This window comes from Cyprinodon tularosa, unplaced genomic scaffold, assembly GCF_016077235.1.
Source record: "Cyprinodon tularosa strain WSP-4 unplaced genomic scaffold, ASM1607723v1 ctg385, whole genome shotgun sequence".
Lineage (NCBI taxonomy): Eukaryota > Metazoa > Chordata > Actinopteri > Cyprinodontiformes > Cyprinodontidae > Cyprinodon > Cyprinodon tularosa.
In genome coordinates, this window is record NW_024039102.1 from 868,373 (window position 1) to 891,920 (window position 23,548).

The 23,548-nt window shown below is 43.3% G+C and overlaps 1 protein-coding gene and 1 long non-coding RNA gene across 7 annotated transcripts in view; one reads left to right on the forward strand and one right to left on the reverse strand.

The window, feature by feature from the left end:
* Positions 1 to 23,548, reverse strand: part of nfia (nuclear factor I/A) — a 93,333-nt gene that overhangs the window by 40,001 nt on the left and 29,784 nt on the right. For all 4 annotated transcript variants that reach the window (XM_038297185.1, XM_038297186.1, XM_038297187.1 and 1 more), the window contains exon 2: positions 19,217 to 19,745. In XM_038297185.1, the coding sequence (XP_038153113.1) occupies positions 19,217 to 19,745 (529 nt within the window). The remainder of the gene's footprint in view (positions 1 to 19,216; positions 19,746 to 23,548) is intronic.
* LOC119791213 overlaps positions 1 to 23,548 on the forward strand; it is a 36,165-nt gene that overhangs the window by 11,519 nt on the left and 1,098 nt on the right. The window contains exons 3-4 of one of the 3 annotated variants that reach the window (XR_005281822.1): positions 16,085 to 16,229; positions 22,248 to 22,569. This is a non-coding gene — a long non-coding RNA (uncharacterized LOC119791213). Of the gene's footprint in view, positions 1 to 16,084; positions 17,269 to 22,247; positions 22,570 to 23,548 lie in introns of those variants that run through there. The other 2 variants (XR_005281821.1, XR_005281820.1) reach the window with 2 other exon arrangements.

Consider the following 23,548-nt stretch of genomic DNA (forward strand, 5'->3'; position numbering starts at 1 on the left):
TCAGTGAGAGGAGGAGGAAGAGGAGGGTCAGAGTACAGCCCCCCCCCCCAGCAGCAGAAACATTCCTGCTCCTGCTGGGCTCCTAATCTGCTGCATCATGAGATGGGGGGGGGGGGGGGGTTCTCATTATTATTCCTACTGCGGTGACTCAGCCCATTTAGTAATGGAGAGCCCCGGCCACCTCAGGATGGAGGGAGCCATTTCTCACCCCCTCACCCCCCCACCTCACATATTTTAGATATAAATTATCCTCGGCACTTACAAGCTGTGGGGGGGTGGGGGGTTCAGGAACGCTGCAAGGTCACACTGAGATGTTTGAGACGGACCAGAATAAGCGAGGAAGAAGAGGAGGAGGAAAACGTGTCACAGAAGGGAAACCGTCTAATCTTCTCTAAGTTCGTCTCGATCTTCCGTTTATTTGGCCTCTTCACTAACATGGCGTCCCAGCAGTTCACCTAAAGCAACACAGTTTCTACCAGAGAAGAAAAAACGCCAGCCTGCTCTCCAGCTTTATGAACAGCTTTATGATGAAGTTCCTAGTATGAAGTTTACCTAATATTTTTATAATCCTCCATCCATCCATCCATCCATCCATCCATGGCTCTCTTTTCTTAGCTGGTTTCTACTCCGGCTCTGTTCAGGTTATAAGTTCATGTTCTCAGATCTAATCTTATTCTAACTAATTAACTTAACGAGCCTTAACGAACCCTCTGTGCTCATTAAGGACAGGATTACCACCTGAAGCAGTAATCTCTGCACAACCATCAGGTTACCCCAGGACAATGCTGGCCTTCTATCACATCCAGGTTTGACACTTCCTCTTATCTTAGAAATGCATTCAGGGGCAGATATAAAATCAGAATCTCCATCGTCACTGGGAACACATGAAGCTACTTCAATAGATAGCTGTGTCATCCAGTAGTAGAAAATATTTTCTGAGGTTTAATGAATCAATCCGGCTTGGGTAGAAGCTGACGTTTGGATGAAAGTCATAAAGCAGACGGAGAACACTGGGGTCAGGGTCGGGTCAGAAACCCCCAGAGACTGGGCGGGGCCACATAACCCCAGCAGACAGGTGAACAATGAGGACAGAGGAAGTGGACAAACAGAGGGGAAGTGGCAAAACGTTAAAGCGGCTTTACCGGACCATCAGCTAACAGCGGGACGGCCATACCCTAGCCTGACCCAAACTTACCTGACCTCACCTCAACCCGACCCGACAGCAGCAGGTCAGCTCCAAGGTAAGTAGCAGGAATGCTGTAGCATGACATGAGGTCACAGGATCCGAAATCTGAAGAACTGATTCTGCTCAAATAGGTCAATTTAACCCGAAACACCAGTAGAACTTCACAGGCAGCTGAACCTTCCAGTTAAGACACTTGGAGCAGGAATGGGTAGGAAAGAACTGGAAAGATCTACCTGGAATGGGAACCGCACCAAGACATCTTTATCAGTCAAAAAATAAGCTTCAGTGGAAATGTTCTAAAACATTTCTAGGATCCAAGTTCAAATGCGACTAAGTTAAAGAAGCCAGCAGGTGTTCAGGTTACCATTAAAGTCTGGAACGACTTCCTGCAACCAGCAGGAGGTAGCAGTGATCAAAGGAGTTCACACTCTCAGAAGAAACTCACTAAAAGATTCAGGAAAGAAAAAAAAACACACTAACAGAGAAACAAATAAAGAAAAAAGCTGGGGTTGATTTGAAGGAGTCTGAAAATCCAGACGGAATGATTTCTGAATATGGTTCAGATTTCAGTTTCACTCGTCAATGTCACACAAAGTCGACTTTAGTTTAGAGAAACCGTAAAGGAGGGAAGATGAATGAAGATTTTAAATGACGGATGTCATCGGCATAGAAATGCTGGATCCCAAATGGTAGCAGGACTGAGTATGGAGCTCTGAGGAACTCCACCGTCCACCAGGGGGAGCTGGACCAGAACCGATGCAGAGCTGTTTGGCTCATCAGGAGAGAACATTATGGTCGAAAGCCATGAGGTTACCAGAGTCTCTTAAATCACAGCAAACATAAATAATAAAAATGTTCCCTGGACATTATTCTCTATGTTTTTCTGGAAAGATTTTTCATTAAAAAAATTCTTAGTGAGATATGAACTAGAAAGTAAAAATCCCAAACTGATCTACTGACCAGAATAGTTCAGACTCACTCCTATAATAACCAGTAGAGGGTGCTATGTCAGCAGTCTTTTAGGCAGAGTCCAGCTACCTGAACTGGGTTAACCTCTGACCATCGTTCTGTTTTTAGTTTCTTTTCGAAACTGTTTTAGATCAGCTGGCGGGAGAACAAACCTTCCAAGAATTTCTGCTGATCCCGCTCCGATCATGTTAGGGGGGAAAATCAGAGTAATCAGGTTAAACGGTGACGGCAGAGGATCAGTGTGTAAGCAGGTTATATCCTGAACAGGCTTGGAAACAACATGTCAACCAGAGATTCAGAACCGACCTTTGGATCAGCAACAGCCTCAGCTGTTGGGTTTCACTGGTATAGCCAAAGGAAGTTCAGAGAAGAAGTTCCCATTAGGGAATCGGTTGGAATGCAGATCATTTGGTGAAGCTTAAGCTTCCCTGTCTGGTACTGTGGACACTGCCCTGGTCCACCCAGCCACTTTAACACCAACCATTTTCTTCTTCCTGGCTACACTGCGTACCATTTTTTTCAGCACAGTGTTGAATGGCTGATGTGGAGTGGACCATGAGGTTCTCTGTGTACCAATGTATTTTGCTCAAAAAGTCCGCCAAACATTGGTCCCAAACCCAGGAGTAGATCTACAACAAAGTATTTACAGAAGAAGAGCATCAAGATGGCCCAGTCAAAGTTTGACCCTCAGAGCTCATTGGACAAATGTCCATAAACTGAAATCATGTTGTAAAGAAAACAGCGACTGTGAAGTCTGATGGTGTAAAAGCAGACTAAGGAGGAGATCTTTGGCAGTCAGAAACCTCCTTCAGCTTCATTCCCCATCTGGGATCATACCTTGGCTCACCGCAGCCACCTGCAGGACCGGCAACAGACCCGCCTCAGCTTCATCCACTCAGATCTCTGCTCTTCATCACATTCAGAAATAAAAACGGACTTCCTGGCTGATCGCCTCGTGTGTTCACAAGCGTGTTATTGATCGGTCGGAGTGAGACCTCTCAGCTCGACAGGCGGTCTGGGACGTGTTGCATCGTGCTCCCTCTGCGCTTGTCCTCCACCCCCCCACACACTCAAGACTGTTAGCTCCATTTGCAGAACATCCTGGCAGGGCCAAGCTAGCGCTTTAATATCTATCTTAAGAGTTGACAATCTTTGGGGCAATTAAAGCGATCGATACAGTCCTGAGAGAGGAGAGAGAGCAGCCTCTTATCCCCAGTAATAGCTCTCACTAAATAATGAATACATGCCGACCACGAACACACACACACACACACACACACACATAAACCTTGGAGCAGGGAGCTGCAGGGTTCCAGACACCTCCCTCTGTGTTCACAAAGACAAACCTCTCTGGTTGCCAGCACACGCAGATTTACAGCCGTACCTGAACACAACATGCGAGGGATCTGATCATCAGCTCTTCAAAACCAGAGGGGGAAAACTACAACTCCCAGGATGCATTTCATCCAGCAATCCCGTGATCTACCTGTGATCACAGCTGAACCCTGAGATCTTCAGATGATTTCACTGCCTCAGAGTTCTGACTCTGTGTCTGTGGGCTCAGGTGTGTATTTCTATGCGTTTCTGTGCGGTTCTGTCTCCAGACTCTGGGTCGATAGCAGCTAATTAACCTCCTCTGACCTGGGTCAGGAATAAGTCTGCAGATCAAACCGCATCTGATGAACGTTTTAAATACTCTGCATGCTGACAGATGACGGTGTCGTTAATAAATCTGCAGTGCAGGGCTGGATTATTCCAGGGATTTAAACTTCTTTAGCTCCACTGCTGCTGAACCTGACGTCATGCAAACAGGCTGATCCCGACCAAAGCATCCGAAGGAACAAAACCGAACACCACAAACCGGACCGCTCAATAAATCAGGACATCTACTACATCCGCAGAAAAAGAGCTCCATCTCGTCTAAATGTTTCCACTGTTTATCAACTAATCGTTTGCACCAAAGTCGTGAACGTTTTAATCTAAAGTTTGGTTTTATCCCTACCAACAGAAGCCGGAACCAGTATGGGTTTCAGTAGAAATAGATTAGAATGCCATCTGCATAGAGGTGTCTTTATAAAGGGGTCATAGAATGCAAAACCAAGTTTATATTGTCATAGATAAATAACGATGGTTCAGTGGGTGAAATGGAAGTACAGAGAAGTCCAAACCCTATCAACACCTCCTTTCTCTGCAAATCTCGCAGTTCTATACCTTCACCATAAAACGTATTCAAACGAACCCCTGAGTTGACGTAAACTCAAGGATGTTGCCTTATTTGGTTCTGGCCTGTACTGTTGTCACGCCTTGGCGGGGCGGGTATGAAATGTCGACTGCTGGGCCGCTGACTGGCCCGGACCTCAGCAGAGAGCCACGAGCCACCGTCCTCAGCTGGAGGATGGGGGCTGGGGGTCAGTGAGTGAGTGCTTGTTGCTATGATGCGTCTTTGCTCAGCAGCTTTGCTCGTTGTAAACCAACCAATCAGGGCACAGCTCATCTAAATATTCATGATCTTACCATAAAAGGGCTTTTAACCAGGCTTTCATTAGGGCTCATAGAACAGCAGATATGCCATTTTCAGCCCAACCAATGTTACACACCCTATTCAGAGACCTTTAGGACAAGCACCAAATACCCTATAGAATCATTCTATGGCCCCTTTAAAGTCAGAAGCTGTTTATGTCTGGGGGAGCTGGGGTGGGGTCATGGATAGAGTCTGGGAGAACATTGGTTCTGAGGCCTCAGAGCGCAGACTGGGAGTTTACAGAGGCCCAGATGATCATGTTTTCAGTAGGAAGAACTCACTGTCTGACCAGGAAGAACCAGCCATTCTGATTGGAGGAGGGAGGGGGGGTCGCTCTGGGCCATTGGTGGGTGGGGGGCGTTTTTAACAGCGGTGTACTGATCTCCTGTGATCTCCTTCCTGTGTGGCTGTCAGAGCCTGTGGCGGAAGCTTACATCTTCCCCCAGCTCGTACCCCCTCCCTCACAGGACTCCATGTTTCTCTCCTCTGACCCCCCTCTGCATCCACCCAGTCCCTGGCCTCGGTTTACCCCTGAGGAGGTTTTCCTGCTGCTGAGAAGACTGTAGGAATGAAGGAGGGAGGAGGAGAGAACATAAACCCAGCAGCTGCAGACAAACACACTGCTTATCTCACACGGTTGTAGGAGAGATTGAGACGAGGAGGAGGGAGAATCAGAGCAACATAATGCCGCCTTTGTTGGGACGGAGTTCTGTTGGAAGATGATCGTCCCACTGAGGAGCGTCGGTACAGATGGATCATGTCTGCTGCTTCTCCAGCTGTGTGTGTGTGTTTGCCTCAGACATGCAGCAGTTCAGATCGCAGCGATACAGACAACAGCGCTCCGATCAGGTTAGCTTCAGGACAGGGAGGGAAGGAGGAGGAGGTGGAGGTGGTGTCTGGGAGGAGGTTATTAGGGAAAAAAAATCTGGAAATTCTGTTTGAGGCGGGAAATCCTGCAGTGTTTCTTGAACCTAAAATAATAATGTAAAATCATAAAAAAATAAAATTATAAAGAGTTTGAGATCTTTTCTGAAATCTTTCATTATCATGTAGCATTTCTCAAGCAGGAAACCTGACATAAAAAGGGAAAACAACATCAGATCCGAGTCTAGTAAGTTAGTTTAGTTTGGTTAGGTGGACGATTTGATTCATCAGAACCCCGCTGACTGGGCCCTGTCAGTAATCCCTTCGGATCAGATGTAGCGCAGAAGCCGGGCCTTTCACGTCTAATTCCGGGCCGCCTCCTCTGAGCTTTCATCACACCGCTAAGACCCGAACAAAGGAGGCCAGTGGCTCTGCCGGAGAGCGGGGCCCCTGGGGGCCAATATTTACACCAGGAACACAAACTGGACTTTCCCAAGATTTAATGAACAGAACCCATTAAAAATAAACCCAAACCGAGCGGTTCAGCTCAGTTCTTCCCCAGGAAGAACTGAAAAGTGTCCCAGGAAGTTCTGGGTCTATAACGGAACCAAATTCACAAAATAATGAAATTTGAATCTGCAGGAGACCTGTGGGACCAATAGTGGCGCAGCTCAGAAGAACAGAGCCAGGGACCCTTGATTCTGACCTAGGACCTAGTTCAGATGCAGCAGGAAGAGACCATTTCCTCGGAACCGGTCCACAGATTGTCCATAATCTGCTCCCAGAGTCCAGATCTTTATAAAACCAGCTGAGTCTGAGGTCCATCAGTGTACAGAGCTGAAGCGATGCCCAGATCTGGTTCCACTAAGAGTCCGACTGGGATACCGGATCAGCTCCTGGTCCAAGTCCCTTTAATAATGGACCCGGTGTTTTTGTTCTGACAGGATCATTTATTGCCGAGCCGGGCCCTGAGACGGGCCGACCCAGGGATGCTATCGTTTAAAAGGAATATGGAGAGGAATTATTTATGAGGCTGTGCACACACGCGCACACACACACGGTCCGCTCTGCAGAACCGCTCTGAAGGGCAGACCTGAGATCAGCAGAGGGGGGGTTACTGTATCTGCAGCCCCTCCTGGAATACCAACTAGCATGAGGTCGTCATCTGGTCCAGGACCAAAACACAGAAACATAACGGCCCCTCATTGGCAGTCACCGGCCAATCAGAACGCAGAGGGAAGGAGTGAAAACTATACGAAAGATAAAGCTTCCAAAACAGACTTTTTTTTTCTTCCTATGAATAGATAACCTTCCTCAGCTCAGCCTCAGAACAGAACCACTACGGTACCGCTCACGGTGAGAGGTTCTGATCTGCTGACCCGTTCTTCCTCCATCACTGCCTTTTTTCCCTCTGACCGAGCATCAGCAGCTTTCTCTACCCCTCTGCTCTAAGCTGCGGTTACACTCACCTCATGCATTATGCAGAGGAACCCACCGAGCACGCTTCTCCACAGTCGCAGAGCTGTTGGTGCTCCTGGGACACCGAGACAGAACCTCAGAACCCTGACAGTGTCGGTCCAGCTGCTTCCCACCAGGCGAGAGCTGCTGTGGGTCAGTGAAGCCGATCTGAGGGGACAGACCGACCCATCAGTGGGGCTCTGCTCCTCAGTCCTCATCTAAGTCATCACTCCTTTCTTCTAATGCTCATGAAGCCCCTCAGCTTTGACCTGCCCCGAAGCACCCGAGGAAAATCTAATCAGAGGAGAACCATCACTGGTCCATGTCTGAGCATATCCCCAGAGTTTTATCAAAGTTCTGCTATGATCTACAGGAAAACAACTGATATTATCAAAGTGAATGTTCTTCAGGTCAACCCAACAGAACCTGATGCTCTGAGCTCTTCAAGGTAACACAGTTTGATGTATTTCAGGTCAGAGGATCGAAGTTCTGGATGACTGGACAGAGAAATGGAGGCGTCTGGTTTTATTCTCTGAATCATTAAGAAGGGAGAATTTCCCGAGGATGATTCCCTGAGAAACTTCATCAACAGAACCCAGTTATCTGATACCAAACAGTTCAGTTATTTGGCAAAAAAAAATATTTTTACTGGACTCATGAAGCCATGATGGCCGTTATGGTATAACCCGATGCATGGATAAAAAACAGCTGTGAAATATTAAATGGAGAATACATTAGATTAATTTTTTTTTTTATTTTATTTTAAAATAAATCTTATCAAAAATAAAATCCATTTTCCAGGAGAACCAGACAATATGGCCTAATATTTCAGAAAAGATATTAACCCTGTAATGCCAAATGTATCGTATTTGATATATACGTTTTCTGAAATGTTTTGCGTCTAACACCTTTTGCATAATTTAATGGTAAAAACTTTGCTCAAAATCCTATTGTGCACAATCAGATATACCTGATAACAGCCAGTAGAAGACTACACAAAAAATAATCTTGACTTATCGCATAGTAATAGATTATTAATATCAAAAATGTATTTCTGTTTTTTCTTTTTACATATTTTGTTAAAAGGCCAAATAAGGACTTCCAACCAAAAAAAAGTAATTTTCTGTTTTGTTTTATTCTTGGATCGGGCTTTAAAGGGTTAATCAGTTGTTTCTGACCAGCCTGCATCATCTTCAATCATTCCTGATTTCTAGAAAAAAATCAGTTTCGAACATTTACTTCCATAAACCTTTTCCCCTTATATTTCATCCTTTATAATTATGTTTGTGATGAACTTTTACAATGTATTGCTTATAATGCAGAATCTTTACAACAAAATTAAAACCTTGAAAGGTCTGGTAGAAATAAAAACTTGAGAGAGAAAAATTCGAACCGCAAAAAAGTTCAAAATAGAAAAGACTCTAAAGAACTATGAGAGTACAGAGGTTCTGTTTGAGCCTGATGTGTCATTGATCACCGCTTCTTCCACTCCCACTCCCAAACATGTGCGCTGCAAGAGGGGGGGCTGTGGGTGGGGCTCTTAAAAACATTTCCATCACTATCATAATTGTCAGGGTTTGGGTGAGGTTTTCAGGACCCAAATGCAGAGGCGAGGAGGCAGAGGTGAGTTCTTGAGGATTAAATTGTATTACTGAGGCAAAAAAAAACAAAACCAAAGAACAAAATACACGGAACCAAAAACCAGACAACTTCATGATAAAAACTCACGAGGGGAGCCAGGAAAAGACGGGGAACGGGTACTGAGGAACTGCACAGGGAGAGTATATATAGGAGACTGAACAAAGACTGGACTAATGAGCTGATTTGGAGCAGGTGTGAACAGAGGATTCTAGAAGGGAGCAAGGGAAAAAGGAGACCAACACAAGAGGGCAACAAAGAAAAACCTCAAATATGTCCAGAAAACATAACAAAATAGGAATTAAACAAATAAAACTACAAAACAGAGAAAAACATGGATCAAAATTAAACTGAAAACTCAAAAGAAAACTTAACAGTACCAAGACCAAGACAATAATAAACAAAATATTCAAGTTTTTACATCTGAAGGAAGAAAGTTAACAAGCCCTGCATTTACCAGGGACTGAATCAATACCAGAGACTCCAGTGCGTCTCAGTTCACTGAGCTGATGGATTAAGGCAGATAGGTAGAGTGAGATACAGCCACCTGATCGGCCATGAAAAAGAGAAGATCTGCTTCAGTGTTTCTCATGGAGAACCACTCTTCGCCATCATGGTGGACCTCAAACTGGCACCAGACGCAGAACTTAAGCCCAATTAACCAATCAACAGCCTAAGACTTGTAAACGTTGGCCGCATTAACTATTTAAAACCAAAGGACCTTTAAACGATGGTGCTTTTAACCAATTAACAGCCTGGAACACGTAAACAAAGGCCCTGTTAACCAATTAATAGTCAGACAGTTCTTTTGTTTTTAAGGTTTCCATGAAGCCAGGAGAAACCATCCTTGAGCTCAGGTGGAAAAAAGGTAAAACTTTCACCATCATCCATCCAAAGTAAGGCATCCTGATCAGATAGAGCAGGAAAAGCTTTGTTAGATCAGAAGGTGGAACGGTTCCAATCAGTCATTAATAAAAACATTGAAACATGGCACAAAAATGATGGTTTCACTGGATCCATTTACCGGTTTGGACAGGAAGTTCAGGACTTCCCGGACTGATTACCTTCAGACCTCTATCTTCCCAAACCGCTCCTGTTAAGCTGGAATGGACTCAGATTCCTCTGAAAAACTAATTAACTTTCTGTTTTTTTGTTTTGTTTTGTTTTTTGCCAGGTATAAGGTTTAGGTAAGAGTAAGGGTGTGCAAAATAATCGTAAAATCGATGAATCGTGATTCTAATTTTTGTGATCTACTGCATCGATTCTTGAAGGCAAGAATCGATTATAAAAAAAAAAAAAGAACAAATAAAATACATTAATGGTTGGCGCACATCAATCAAACCAATCGGAATACAACTTCCAGTCCAGCAGATGTCGCTACGGATGTGTTGAGGCCTGCTACTTTGTGTCACAAGCATGTCCGGCCGCGGGATACTGAGACGAGTCATTCGTAAACAAAATATGGAGGAGACTGAGAAAATTCACCCCCCGGCTCCAACACATTTCAAGTCAGATGCTTGGATGCATTTTGGCTTTAAAAACAAAGAAGGTAAAAACGAAATTGATATGATGCACGTAATTTTCAAAAGGGGAAATGTCATACATTTGAATGTTTTCATTTAATTGGTTTAAAGGACCAGTGAGGCCATGTAAACGGCACTGATTATCCTCATTTTGTTATTTTAAGTTTGATGAATCCTAAGATCTTTTTGTCAGTGTGTCCACGCCAGTAGTAGTAATTTTCTGTCCAGTATTTTTTTTCATGGCAACACCTCCAAAAGTCATTTCAATAAATACAGCTATGTATGAATTTAGTTGCTTTCAGTCAGCTGTATCTTTTTCTTAAAGTGTTCAGTGAAAAATATCGCAATGCATCGCAATATTTCAAGTATCGTGATACATCGTGATAGAATCGCATCGTGGCATGTGAATCGTGATTCGAATCGAATCGTGACTTCTTTGCCAATACCCAACCCTAGGTAAGAGGTACGAATACAGTTAAAGGGAGGTCAGGAATGGGTGGGGCTAAGCTGTCTAAATCATAGGCCAATGACTGGCCGCCTCCACCCGTTGATCTGCTGTTCCCATGTGGACGTAATCCACCACCTCAGAAACAAGCAATTCCATCTAAACCATCGATGTCAGCAGTTATGCTCCTAAGCAGAATGTGCTAATTAGCAATAAACAATTTTATTAGTTGTATTCTTTTAACAATAAAGTAACAAAAAACAAGACAATTAATTATTTACATCAAAACACTAACATTAAAGATGATAAACAGCGAAGGCATTCTTTTTCCAGTGCTAGTTTTGTGGTATTATGTGGTAGAAGGTTTAGAGAGATTCTCTGCTGTCATCTAGGAACCTTACATGTCATTAAAGATAAAGAGCTGCTCAACTCATTTAATGTGCGCATTATGTAGAACCATAAATGATTAATTCAGAGGGCATAGACGTAGAAATACGTGTCTAGATTTATTAGCCTGGGCTTCATGAAAATCTGGTCTGCCTTCATTGATTTATTCAGGAAATCCAGTTGTGGTCGTTCATTTTCCTGTTGGTTCAGTTTAGTTTAGATTGACTCTTAGCTGGTTTTTGGCGCTTTCCATTTCTGGCCTGCCCCCTATGGAAGTTTTCTAGCTCCTCCACTGTAGTCAGGGTCAGGTATGCACTGGTAATGGTTAGCTTTAGGGCTAGGGTTAGGCGCTATGGGGCTGAAATGACTGGAAGTCAATGAGAGTCAAAGCAAGGTCCTCATAACATATAGTAAAACAGGAAAGTGTGTGAGAGAGCAGAGCAGGCCCTGATCGATGAGGTGACTGAACAGATGTGTCATCTGAATTCATGTGTTCAGTTATCAGAGGAGTCAGTGCATTGATCCAACACACACACACACATACGTACCTACTTCTGCCCATATTAGGCTTTTCATTCACTGTCATTTATTTTAGTTCTCTGCTTTAACCCTGACAGTTACCTAAATCCTAAGTTAATCCATCCCAAGCATTAGAAACAGGGGTCGGCCATATTTGGACAAGACTTTGGTCTCCATAAGACTGTCTGTCCTCAGAACTGGGCCGTCCCAAGGCATTGGAAGTTAGCCGCTGCTTGGGGCGCAAAGGGCAACAAAGGGAGGCCCCCTCGAGTTTATTTTTTTGTTGCATTATAGTGTTTTTATTTTATATACGATTATAGTTTCAGAAAACACAACTTTAAGATAGATTCTGCTTTTCTTTATAATAATACATATTTGATCTTGTAGAAATCAAAGTTTTTTTTTAAAGGTTTTAGGGTTCAGCTTGATGCGCAGACAAGGAAAGAGCAGTGTGAGGTTAATTTTGGACAACAGACTGATAATGATGGGAGTTATTCGCTATAGAGGTGAAAAATCCTCCAAAACTCCCTAAAACAGGTATTAGGTTTTTTAACTTCTTACTTACCTCTCTCAAAATAAATGAGAGAGTTTGACCCAAATCTTTGCGGTTTCTCTTTAGAGCCTGCAGGCTTCCTGTGAGTGAAACATTTCTGAGCTCAAACTCATACAGAAATAGCAAAGATTTTCTATGGCAGACGAAACACAGTAAATTAGTAACTAGAAAAGCACTCTGAGAGCCAAGCGCCAAATTTTCCTCCAAATCGTGACTTAAACCTATGGGTAAAACTCACATCATCACAGAAGTGTAGCCAGACATTTTTTTAAGGGTGGCCAGGCAATAACCAATGTACACTAAGGGGTGGTCGATAGTGGATAGACACCAGAACCTCAGGGTCAATCTACACTGTTCCAACAGGGGAATTAACAGGCAAGACATCCACATTTTCAAAATAAAGACAAACTTTACTTTCCTGCAGCCTTTGCTAACAAATAGACCATATATTTAAACAGCCGTGCTCTAGATAAAAGGTATAGTGGATGCAATAGTTTCAGGTTAGAGTTCTCGGGCGTACATCTTTTTCATTGTCATTACTTACCTACTTTTATCAAAAATCATTCTGCATAAAATTGATATTTACAAGTACTTATATCTACCTATAAGTACCTTATACCGTTTTATTATAATAGTTATTTATGTCTGATTTCACTGAAGAGTCCTGGATGTCTTGCAAAGACATCATTTTATTTTCAGAATTCTATCCCATATAAATAAAAATGTAGTTCTGAAAAGATCATGAATTCTGTACTCATCATCGTTAATGTTAGTATATTGATGTGAATAATTAACCACAAAAAATTCTAATGTTTTGAATATTCCATTTGAGAGTGAAATATTCAGGCCTTGGCCACCCCTGGCCCCCCATCTAGCTCCGCCCCTGCCTTGGTATAAGGGACACCTATGCTAAACAATTTCCATATAAAAAATCTGTTCAAGTTTTCAATTGATCCTCCTAACTAACGTTCCTTTTTTGTGTTTTTGAGGCCGTCAATAGTCACTGCTGCCACCCTCTGGTTTGGTGTGGAACTGCTTGTTCCGAAAAATATCCCTATCTCACAGATTCTTTAAAAAAATTATGACGTGGATCATCACCTTAGCCTGAGAGACACTTCTGATAAAAATATCCTTAAAATCCCTCCATAAGTTTTACAGTTATCCTGTAGACAGTCAGACAGAAGACCTCTGAAGAGGTAATAACATCAAAAGTTGGTCATCAGATTTTTTTTTTTTACAGAAAAGCAGGAAACACAGGAGCTAGCAGAGAAACATAATAAGGTTAAACGTCTGACTAAAGGCATTATACTTTTTAAGAAGAACTTTTCCCTAAATTTAATGATCGGTTATTCAGTTTTAAATTTGAGTTTTGCAGTTATTTTTATTTACATCATTGCTTGGTATTCTATTCATTCCACTTATGCCTGTTTGCATATTTAATTCATTTTTTAAAACCAGAATTATTAAATTTTTTATTTTTGTTGTTGTTTTAACTGATTTTTTTTTTTTTTTTAGCAGATTTGTGTCGCTAAAATTATGAAACTTTTACTGTAAATAGCATAACATTTATGTTACGATTCTTTGCAGCTCTGGATAAAAAGGCTGGGTGTTGTTAACAGCCCGGAAGAAGCTGCTATTAGTTGGTGTGTGAACGTTCTCACCATCTCACTGCTGATGCAGCGATCTAACTTGTTTTCAGAAACGAAGGGCCCTAGAATCAGAAATTAGGGCCCCATGGGGCCTTGGTCCTAAGAAGGTTGGTAGATATAAGAGTCCTAAACAGTTAACATAAATAAACGCACACGTATGTTATCCAGAACATTAACTCCAGTTTATCCAGATTCTGTTCCTCAGTGGATCCACGACTTCCTGTTCACCAGAGAACTGGTTTAAGGTTCTGTTGGGCTCAGGTTCTGCCTCATTACATGTGGGTAACTTTAGTTCAGTTCAATCTCTTCATATTTTCATGTTTTATGTTGAAAACATTTGGTCTGAAGATGATTAGCAGTTAGGTAAAGTTGGGCTGCACTGATGACGGGACATTAAAAAGAATGTTGTTTGGATCAGAACCAGGAGGAGGAAGAGGCTCAATCCCAGTAGATCCAGAACCTGGTGTCCAGTCAGCAGCTCCTCATCCTTCTTCGTTTATCGGCTGTCACCTCCTGCTGCATTCAGGCTCCCTCCGGACCTGCCGGTTGGTGCCGGGTTACAGTTGGACCTGCTGCAGCAAACACCAGAACCCTGACTCAGAGCTGCCTCAAAAAATCAGGTATTATTCCAAACAAATCCCATAAATCCAGAACACGGAGTGGCGTCTTAAACAAACCCAGATGTAATCCTGCAGCGCGGAGCCGGTTTACCGAATGTTTGATTCCTGCTTATGAGGATTAAAAAGAAAACGCAATCAGAAGCCAACCCTCACGAGCTGGAAGCAGTTTGTTCTGCGAACAGAAGGGGAAATCTGAAGCAGAACCAGTTAAGGAAAACAGAAAGGTAACCTGCTACAGGCCCTGGTTCAGATCAGGCCAGCAGCAGGAGGTTCAGAACACTGTGCTGTGTGGACCTGCTGAGACACAGAGCGGAGAACAGGTCAGAGCAGAACCAACACCTGCAGAACCGCTGCAAGCAAACTGCTAAGAGAAGTCAGAACTAGACACAGAACCACCCTCATCTGGACCTTCTGGCCTCTACTGGATTTTAAAGTTTCTCCATAATTTCTCTTTAAATCTGAAAATCCTCTTCCTCGTTTTCTTCCTTATCTTTTTCCTCTTTCTCAGGAGTAAGATGATTTAATTCTAAACGTCGGCATCACCGGCTCTTTAAACGGGTCGGTTGCAGCTGTAGAAATGAAACTTTGCTCATTTCATTTTCAAAGCTCTGCTTTGTTGACTGATTTTTTCATTATTAGACACTTTGTTCCTTTTAGGATAATAATTTATTCTATTTCACGGCATGATATAGTTATGGTAAAGTGGTTTTCGTTTTTATTTTGGCTCCTAAGGGAGGGATAAATTGCCATGATGGGCCAGATTGCCTGCTTCCCCTCAGCTCTGTTCTCAGGAAGCAGAGGTTACACTTCCCCGTTATGCAGATGACTCTCTGATTTACCTTCTTCTCTGTGGAAAGGATGCCTCTTCACTTCAACTTGAGAGTTTTAACAAGGTGTGGAATTTCTTTAATTCCCAGAGCTTAAATTAACCCTGTGCTGATGGTTTTCAGGAGATCTTGGTTCCCTTGCTAAGTTAGTTCTAACGTAACAAATGTAGAAGCCAGATGAACTCATTCTTCTGTGGAACCTCTTTCCAATAGTAGTCCAAGCCTTCGGTACCACCCAGCTGGATCACTGCAACGCCCCTTAAAGCAGGACTAACGGGCCTGAGATGTGGAAGGACTTCCTGTTACATCAGACAGACCCCCTCATTGGCCACTTTTTAAATCTTCTGTAAACACACCCCCTTGTACTTTAGCTTCAGCTGCAGTTTAACTTGATTTTATGGGTGTTTTTTTTTTACTATTTTATTGTTTTTATCTCTTTTTGCTTTGGGGCTCTTATTTGTTATAGTTTTCACTGCACAGAACTTTGGTTCCTTTTAGGGTTTTAGAGGAATTTAGAAATAAAACTGGACTGGATCATCGTCATTGTTACCATCATCACCAGTATCAGCCTTTTCATCTTTATGCTCTTCATCATCATCATCCTAATCTGGTAACACCATGTAATCAGGTGAGCGATACAGAAGATGGTCCAAACTGTCAAAACCGATGCAGAAGGAGAACTCAGGTCCTGAACGAGCTTCTTCAGTCTGTTCTTGCTGATGAAGACTCTCCCGCCCTCTTCCTCTTCTCCTCCGGCTTTATTTTAGCTTCTTTTTGGACGTCTTCTTTGTCCCTGGAGTGCCTCCACCTGCGGAGGCGAAGGTCGGACCTAAAATAAAACCTGAACTGGGAGGTTTGGGCGGGAATCAGAAGCTGGGGGCTGTTGGTGAGCGATCCTAGATGGTTTTCCTCTTTCTCTCCACAGATGGTGTCCTTGTGTTGTGTTCAGGTCTCACACAGAGCTGCTTCCTCTGCTGCCAAGTTCAGTCCAGAAGCTGCTGAGCATCAACGGGAGCCATAGAGGACGTCCTGATCTGGAGAGGGCTGGAAAGGTTCTGATCCAACATTTAGTACGTCCCGCCTTTCTGCAGCAAACTGAGCTGCAAGCCTGAAGCTGAGGGCAGATAAAGCTGGAATCTTTTTAAACAATTTATGAAAACCTTTCAGTTTTTTTCTTTGATTTTTGGAAGGAATATTTCTACAACTAATAAAATAAGAATCCATTTTATATATTTTTTATAAATTTACATTTTATTAGTTGATTTTAATTTAACTGAAACATAATTTAATAGAAAATGTAAAATCCTTCAATTAATTAAAGTCAGAGTCAGAGCTGTGTCCCTGAAGGTGTTAGATGTCCAGCACAGCGGCAGGTTTTCCTGCTAATCCAGCTGGAAAAGGATCAAAGTTTGATGTGAAGAGCAGGTTTAATGTTCCACAGCCTGGAATCAAGAAGCAGAACGTCGACCCGGTTTGTTCTTCTTCTCCTCCTTCCTCTGTTCCCGCTGCCATACGGCGCCCAGGAGCATCTCTGTTTGCACCATCTGTGGAGCGTTTGCCTGCAGATGCTCGCAGCTGTGCTGCACCGTCTCCGCACTGCTCGGTGTGTGTGAAGCTTTCAGGAACCTGTTAACCTCAGACAGCTCTCAGCTCGCTGAAAACATCTGAGGATAAACAATGAAGTTTGAATCCAGTCCAACTTCAGGTTTCTAAAGTTTCCAACAACAGCAGACAGAAGCGACATCTGTCTGATTTATCTGATCACTTAGGAAGCTGATAGAATTGAGGTGCTGTCCTCGGTGAGACAGCAGAGAGCTGGTGGGTCCAAAAGGCCGAAGTTCGAGAGAAATGGGTCAGCAGAAGACCGACCAAAACAGAACCACCTGGACCTGCTCCTGCTTTTGGTTCTGCTCTAATTGTGGTTCTAACCTTCAGCTGCTCAATAAATCTGGTTCTGATTCTGCTGGAGGTTTCTTCTTGTTTAAAGTGAGTCTTTTCTTTCTACTGTCGCCACCTGCTGCTCAGCAGGAGGGAGATAAAACAACTCAATGGAACCAGGACAATAAACTTAACCAGGCTGCTTTATTACAGAACCAGGATCTGTTTATAAATCTGGTCTATTGGTTCTGTAAACTGCAGTGCTCTTGTCCTCCTCTTTTCCTCTGGGTTCAGATGGGAAGAAACCCAGAGCGGTTCTGACGGAGGAGGTTCTGTTTTTGTTCAGGAACCCCAGCAGCCTCCATGGTTCCACACAACCAGTAGAAGAAGAAGAACAGCCTGACCCGCAGCGGGAGCCTGACAGCTGACCTGGGACCAGCGCAGAGACCTTCATCAGTTTCCTCTTCCTCACACTTTCACTGTGATTAGCTGATTCAATCACACATCCTTCTATACCGACTCCAACTCATTGAACCCGACCCCTGACCCAGAAACAGGCCCCATAAGAAGCAGCAGCTGAAAGGGGCCTCACAATGTACTAAATGTAAAAACAAACAAATTAAATGCTTTATTTAAAACTGAAATTATTACCAGAATGTTTTCCTGATGAACATCAGCAGATTAAATAGTATCTAAATAATAACAGATACTGAAACAGCTAAAGATAAAAGATGGGTTAAAACATAATCCTGTAACTTCATACTGATTGGGTGTTTTTGTTTATTAACATTGTCCAAAGTTGCTTTAAGAAATGAAATTGGGACATTATTTGTTTTATTAAACAGTTTTATGGTCAAATTAATACTTAAAATTACATTTTTATATTGAACATAAGCAGGTTTTATTGTATTTAAATAACAACAATAGATTTTAATTTATCTAAGATTAGCAAACTAATTTATTGTAATCCTGTCCCTTTAAACGCAGTATAGAGAATTAATATTTTCTGTTATGGGACGTACCGACATCCATCTGGGTGCTTCTAAACGTTGGAGTCACTAATGATCCAAACCCACAGTGCTGCTCGTAAATATATATATCTATTTTTTAATAATGTTAATTTAGGTGCGCTTTTTTGCATTTGTTTAATTGATATAGAGACATAAAAATGTCAAATGTGCAATTACTGTCTGAAGAAAATCTATTAACTTTATGAAACTCGGTAATAAATAAATAAATTAGACCGAACTAAACTGGCGTAATTAACCCTTATTAGCATCTGTCTGATCTAACTTCACATCATTAAGTTATACATTATCATTAGGTCTACATGGGTGGATTTGGTGATCTTATTTTTTTCTTTTTAATTTGATTATTAAGTTTTAAGAAAATAAATAAAACACTTTGCATTTAATCAACTAAGTTGGTTATATCAATGAAACATGCCAGTTTTTAGAGCACATTTCTCCTTCCTCACCACAAAAAATATTCATTAATGCAATTAATCATATTAAAGCAGCTAGAACTGAGTTTTCTACCATAAAGGTAAAGATAGAAAAAGTTAAATTTAACTGAATTTGATGTTAAAATCTTTTTTATATGTTTCCTTCAATATGAATATATTTTAAAAAGTGAAGAATAAAAAAAAGAAAACATAAAAACTTAAGACCAAAATAAAAAAAATAATTCTAAAATCTGCAGAAAATTAAAATAGATAGAAAAGCCTCTGAGAAGAGATGAAAAATAAACAATGAGGCTGGTTCTGGTTCTGACGGAACCTGAAGTGACCTGAAGTGATCGGCGATCAGCAGGAGGACAGAGTTCAGGTTTGTCCTCAGGTCAGTCAGAGCTTCAGTAATTAGTCCAGAAATGAAGCTGGAAATCTGTTTAAGAGCTCAGAGTGAACTAGGTCTACCCCACACACACACACACACACACACACACACGCCGTCTGGGATCTACCAGCTGGGTTTCGTGAGGCGATGAAGAACAGAAGTCCAAACAAACCTGCAACTACTTTCAGCAGCGGATGAACGCTGTGAAGCTGACCGTGGTGATGTCATCAGCAGCTGTCTGCATGCAGACACACCTGCAGCCCATCAACCAGGACCTTCTGTCTGGGTTAACCCTTCACCATCATCCTCTCAGCCACACAGCTTCAGCAGCAGCAAGGACTCACCTGCGTGCACGAAGTAGGCCAGGTAGAGGTCCAGCTCCTTGACGGACACTCCGATGTGGTGCGGCTGCACGCACAGACTCGGGTTGGAGCACTGCGGCGACTTGACGAGTCGCTCCCCGTCCGTGCTCTCCAGGGGAATCCCTTTGAATAAAATCACCATGACCAGGTCCAGCCTCCACACCTTGTCGGCCTGCCGCAGGCAGTCGATTCTCCTCATCTTGCCCTTCTGGTCGGGGTTGGACAGCACACAGCACGGCGCCTTCTTCCCCGTCACGGTCAGAACAAAGTCCTCCCTGAACTCGGGGCGGATGTCCTTCCGCAGTTTGGCCAGCAGGCGGGAAGCCCACTTCTGTTTGACCTCCGGCTTCTCGCTGAGCAGCTCGTCCTTCACGGCGCGCTCCTCCTCCTTGGACATGCGCTTCTCGTGCTTCTTGAAGAACTTCCTCTTGCGGGCCTGCAGGTTGAACCAGGTGTAGGCGAAGGCCCGGACGTGGGGCAGCAGGGCTTCAATGAAAGGATGGAATTCATCCTGGGGGGGCAGACAGAGACGGACAGTGAGACATCAGCTGACTGGTCAGAGAAACAAGTTGAACCTATTCTGGCCTCTGATTGGCTGGAGAAACAGGAAGAGCAGCATCTTCCTGAGGCACACCCATCCATCCTGACTGAATATTGATATATCTATAAAGTTGGATTTCTGCAGAAAGGGTACATGCAATCAATACTCATAAGCAGGTTTATTTAAAACACATGCGTGCAAACTACCCTGCACAAGTATTTTGAACGTTTCAAGTGTGCAGATTAGCTCCATGAGGCCCCAATAAGTCACACATATGATTACATATCCTAGTCTAATGTGGATCTGTGTCAACTTTTGTCACTTTCAGGTTGGTAACCACTAGAGAAAATAAAACTGATGGCTACTAGTCAAGAAATCCCGCCATTTTTACTCATTTCTTCTTGGTTGTGTTAGTTAACGCTACCAAAGCATCTTCCAGTTAATTGCTGTTCTCTAAGAGTTAAATTCTTACTTTAGATGTATCAGCCGCATCTTTAATCAATTTACAAACACACATTGTAAAAATAATGCTTGACACAGAAGGAAAAACACTTAAAAAGCAGTGTGGCTAACATTAGCTTAGCTGAGTGGTTCCCAGAGTGGCGAGCTGGTATAACTGCATAGGAAGGTTGAAAGAAAAAGGTTGGCTACATTACACATTTTGAGAAGTATTTTAAAGAAAAAAAAGTATTAATAGCAAGTTTGAATTTACAATGTGACAGAGGCAGCATGTGGGTATAAAGTCAGAATTTAACCCTTTAATGCTACGTTCAGACCTCACGCAGCAGAACAACGCGTGCGCTGTTTCATTTTTGATGCTTGTACAAGTTTAGCTCTGATGCGCGGCTGAAGCATCTTCGCTGTTCTAGCCCCGCGCCTTGAAAAGTGGGTCTGATGCGCGTTGGGCAGAGCTACCCTATCCTTTCTCTGCCTCCAACAATGGCAGCTACAGTATATTTGCTGTAATCAGTGGGTAAAAAGTAATATTGATGTTTTTAAGTGAGAAAGTCCACCTGAAAACTTCATCTGTGAATTCAGTTTATCAAGATTACCATCCTGCCTTCAAATATTATTTCTGTCGGAGCCACTCAGACCCCCGTACAGCGACGGTGCGCTGTCACTAGGAGTCCCGTTCAACAGCAGCCTCTGGCCTGGTTGCCTCTTTGCAGTAATCCACAGCGGCTGGAATTAGATGTTAGAGTTTTTCACGCACGTAATCCAAACTGCAAGCACCAGAATAATAAAAGCGAACATATTTTGCTGGCAGATTTCAGCATTTTAAGTTAATTTAGTTGTTAATAAACAGTTTCAGAGGAGCAATCATAGCGATCTGCATCAGCAGTGCTGTCTGTCTCCCTGCCGGCTCTCAGATCAGCGTCTCTGATTGGTTGATGTGGCATGTTGAGCAGCAATAGTTCAATTTTTCCAACTCTAGCAGCTGCTGCTTTTGCAGCACGTCCTGCACGTCAGATGCTCAGAAGCTCGTAAGGCGATGCTCCTGCTGTTCAAAACGCGCTGCAGGACCTTTTGCTGCGCCTTGATGCACGTCAATCTTTGACTTTGCATGTAAACGAGCTGCTTCTGCTGCTTTAGGTGTGAACATATCATAAGAGAACAGCAATGGCCTTAAGATGCTTTGCTAACGTTATTAGCCACAACCAGGAAGAAAACAGTACTGTCTTAAAAGATTTTATAAATGTATTTTCTTAAGTGGTTTCTCAAAATGACAAAAAGTTAACATGATCATGCAGAAACAGGTCCACACACAGGTAGGAGAGAGACTACAGGTGGGTGGAAAGAAAGCTACAAGCATGCAGAGAGCATGCCGTCATGTGATCGACACATGTGGGTCTGGTGTTACCAATCTGCATGTGTAAAACGTTCATAAAGCGTGTTTTAAATAAAACCGCTGGTGTGAACACTGCATACATTTTGGCAGAGTTCTGAATTATAAATGTTCTGTAATGTTTAAGATAAAAAGGGAAGCTTTGGATTTCAAACATTTCCTTCAACATTATCCTAAAAGTTTGGATCAAACATCTTCAGGCCAGAACTGCAGCGGGGAAAGAAGGATAGACGGAACCAGACAGGTGATGCAGCACAGCTCAGGCCCACAGGGTGGCCCCACCCCCACCGTGTATCAAAGACGAGCGCGATGCACCGCAGAACGGTTCTGAGCGATTTCTACATGTTGGTGTTGGACCTGAAGATCTCCAGGTCTAAAGGCAGCTATCAGCCAGTGGGTGTGGTCTGATGTGGGCGGAGTCTGACAGTGATCTCTAGATTCTGATTGGATAAAACCTTTTTCAGACTGGCTGTGTCCAGATGAATCAGTAGAACCCATTCCAGCTAGTTGGACCTCGTTCTGTTTATTATTAACAGTTTTTTTCTTTTTGAAGAATGAAAGAGTTTATTTTGCTAAATATGATCAGAACTTATTTGACGGAAATGTTCATAATCCTCCACACACAGAACAGGAACCAAAAAAGGGACGTCTGAAAACACGGAACAGACGTCTGCATTTGGATTGCAGACGGAACCAGAAGGTGACTTCACAGACAGATCCGTTTGGATCAGAACAACCATGACCGAACCTAGGGATCTATGAACGCTACAAGCAAGACCTGATCTCAGAACCAGAACCAAACTGGGAACAAGTCGAACTCTGTGCTGAGCTTCTAGAACCGGATCTCAATGCTCCTCACTGTAACACGGGGGTTCTGATGCCTTCGGCCCAAAACGATGGAATTATGTCTGTAGTTTTCCAACAGGAAGCAGGTTTTGGACTTTATGAGGAAACTTTTTTTTTATTTTATGTTTTTCTTTATTCTAAAACTTTAAAATCTTTGATTTCTGAATAAAAACTTTCCTGTTTTCGAACTGATGTTTGCTGCTGCTGTTTTTTCTTCTTGACCCAGATTCTTTTTGGATCGGAGGGTCGCTGACCTCTGACCTGACCAGCCTAGTGGCCGTCAGCAGTTCTGCGCGGAATCACTAAAAAGATTATTTCTGAAGGAATCACACAGCTTCATCAGGCTTCATCGGGCCTTAATGGATCAGAACCTCACAGTCCGCCTTTTTTCCTGGATTCTGGTGAAAACTCAGATCTAAGCAGAATCTGGGACGATGAGGAGAGCCTGCTTCTTCCCAGCATGCTTGATCCTGACTGCATCATGGATCTAGACAGAGGTACCGATTCTGGTTTCTGTTCATTTGGACTTGTTAGTAAACAGCACCTGCTTCCCTGCAGGAACCAGAACCGGTTTCACTCAGAGAGCAACGGGTTCTGCTTTTCGAGTCCTGCTCCCTGTTTCAGGTTAAATTTCCAGGAACAAAAGCAGGATGTTGTGAGTGAGTTTAGTCGGAGTTCTGACTCCGGCAGGGAAACGATATCTACAGGCTGCTGTTTGGAGCACCAGCTGCTGAGCTAGACTCCCCCCCCCCCCGATCTGGGCCTGAATGCGGCACATTGTTTCTTCTTGGAGCCGCTCCAGGAGAACGGATTTCTCTCTAAAAGTGCCTCCAGCAGCTCAGCAGCTTCTTTTGGAGCTCTGTGCAGGACAGGCCGGAACGCCGGCGTTCCCGATTCCTGCTCTGATGTGTTTGAGTCCTCGGGCAGCCGAGATGAGCTGGGTTCATCGTCCCAAGGTGGATCTGCAGCTCCGCACGCCGGTTGGAGCCACATTCCAACATTCCTGAGTGCTCAGCTTTCTGACCTGCTCTCTCCTCCTCCTCCGACGCCTTTTCACACTCCGTCTGTCTGCCGCAAACCA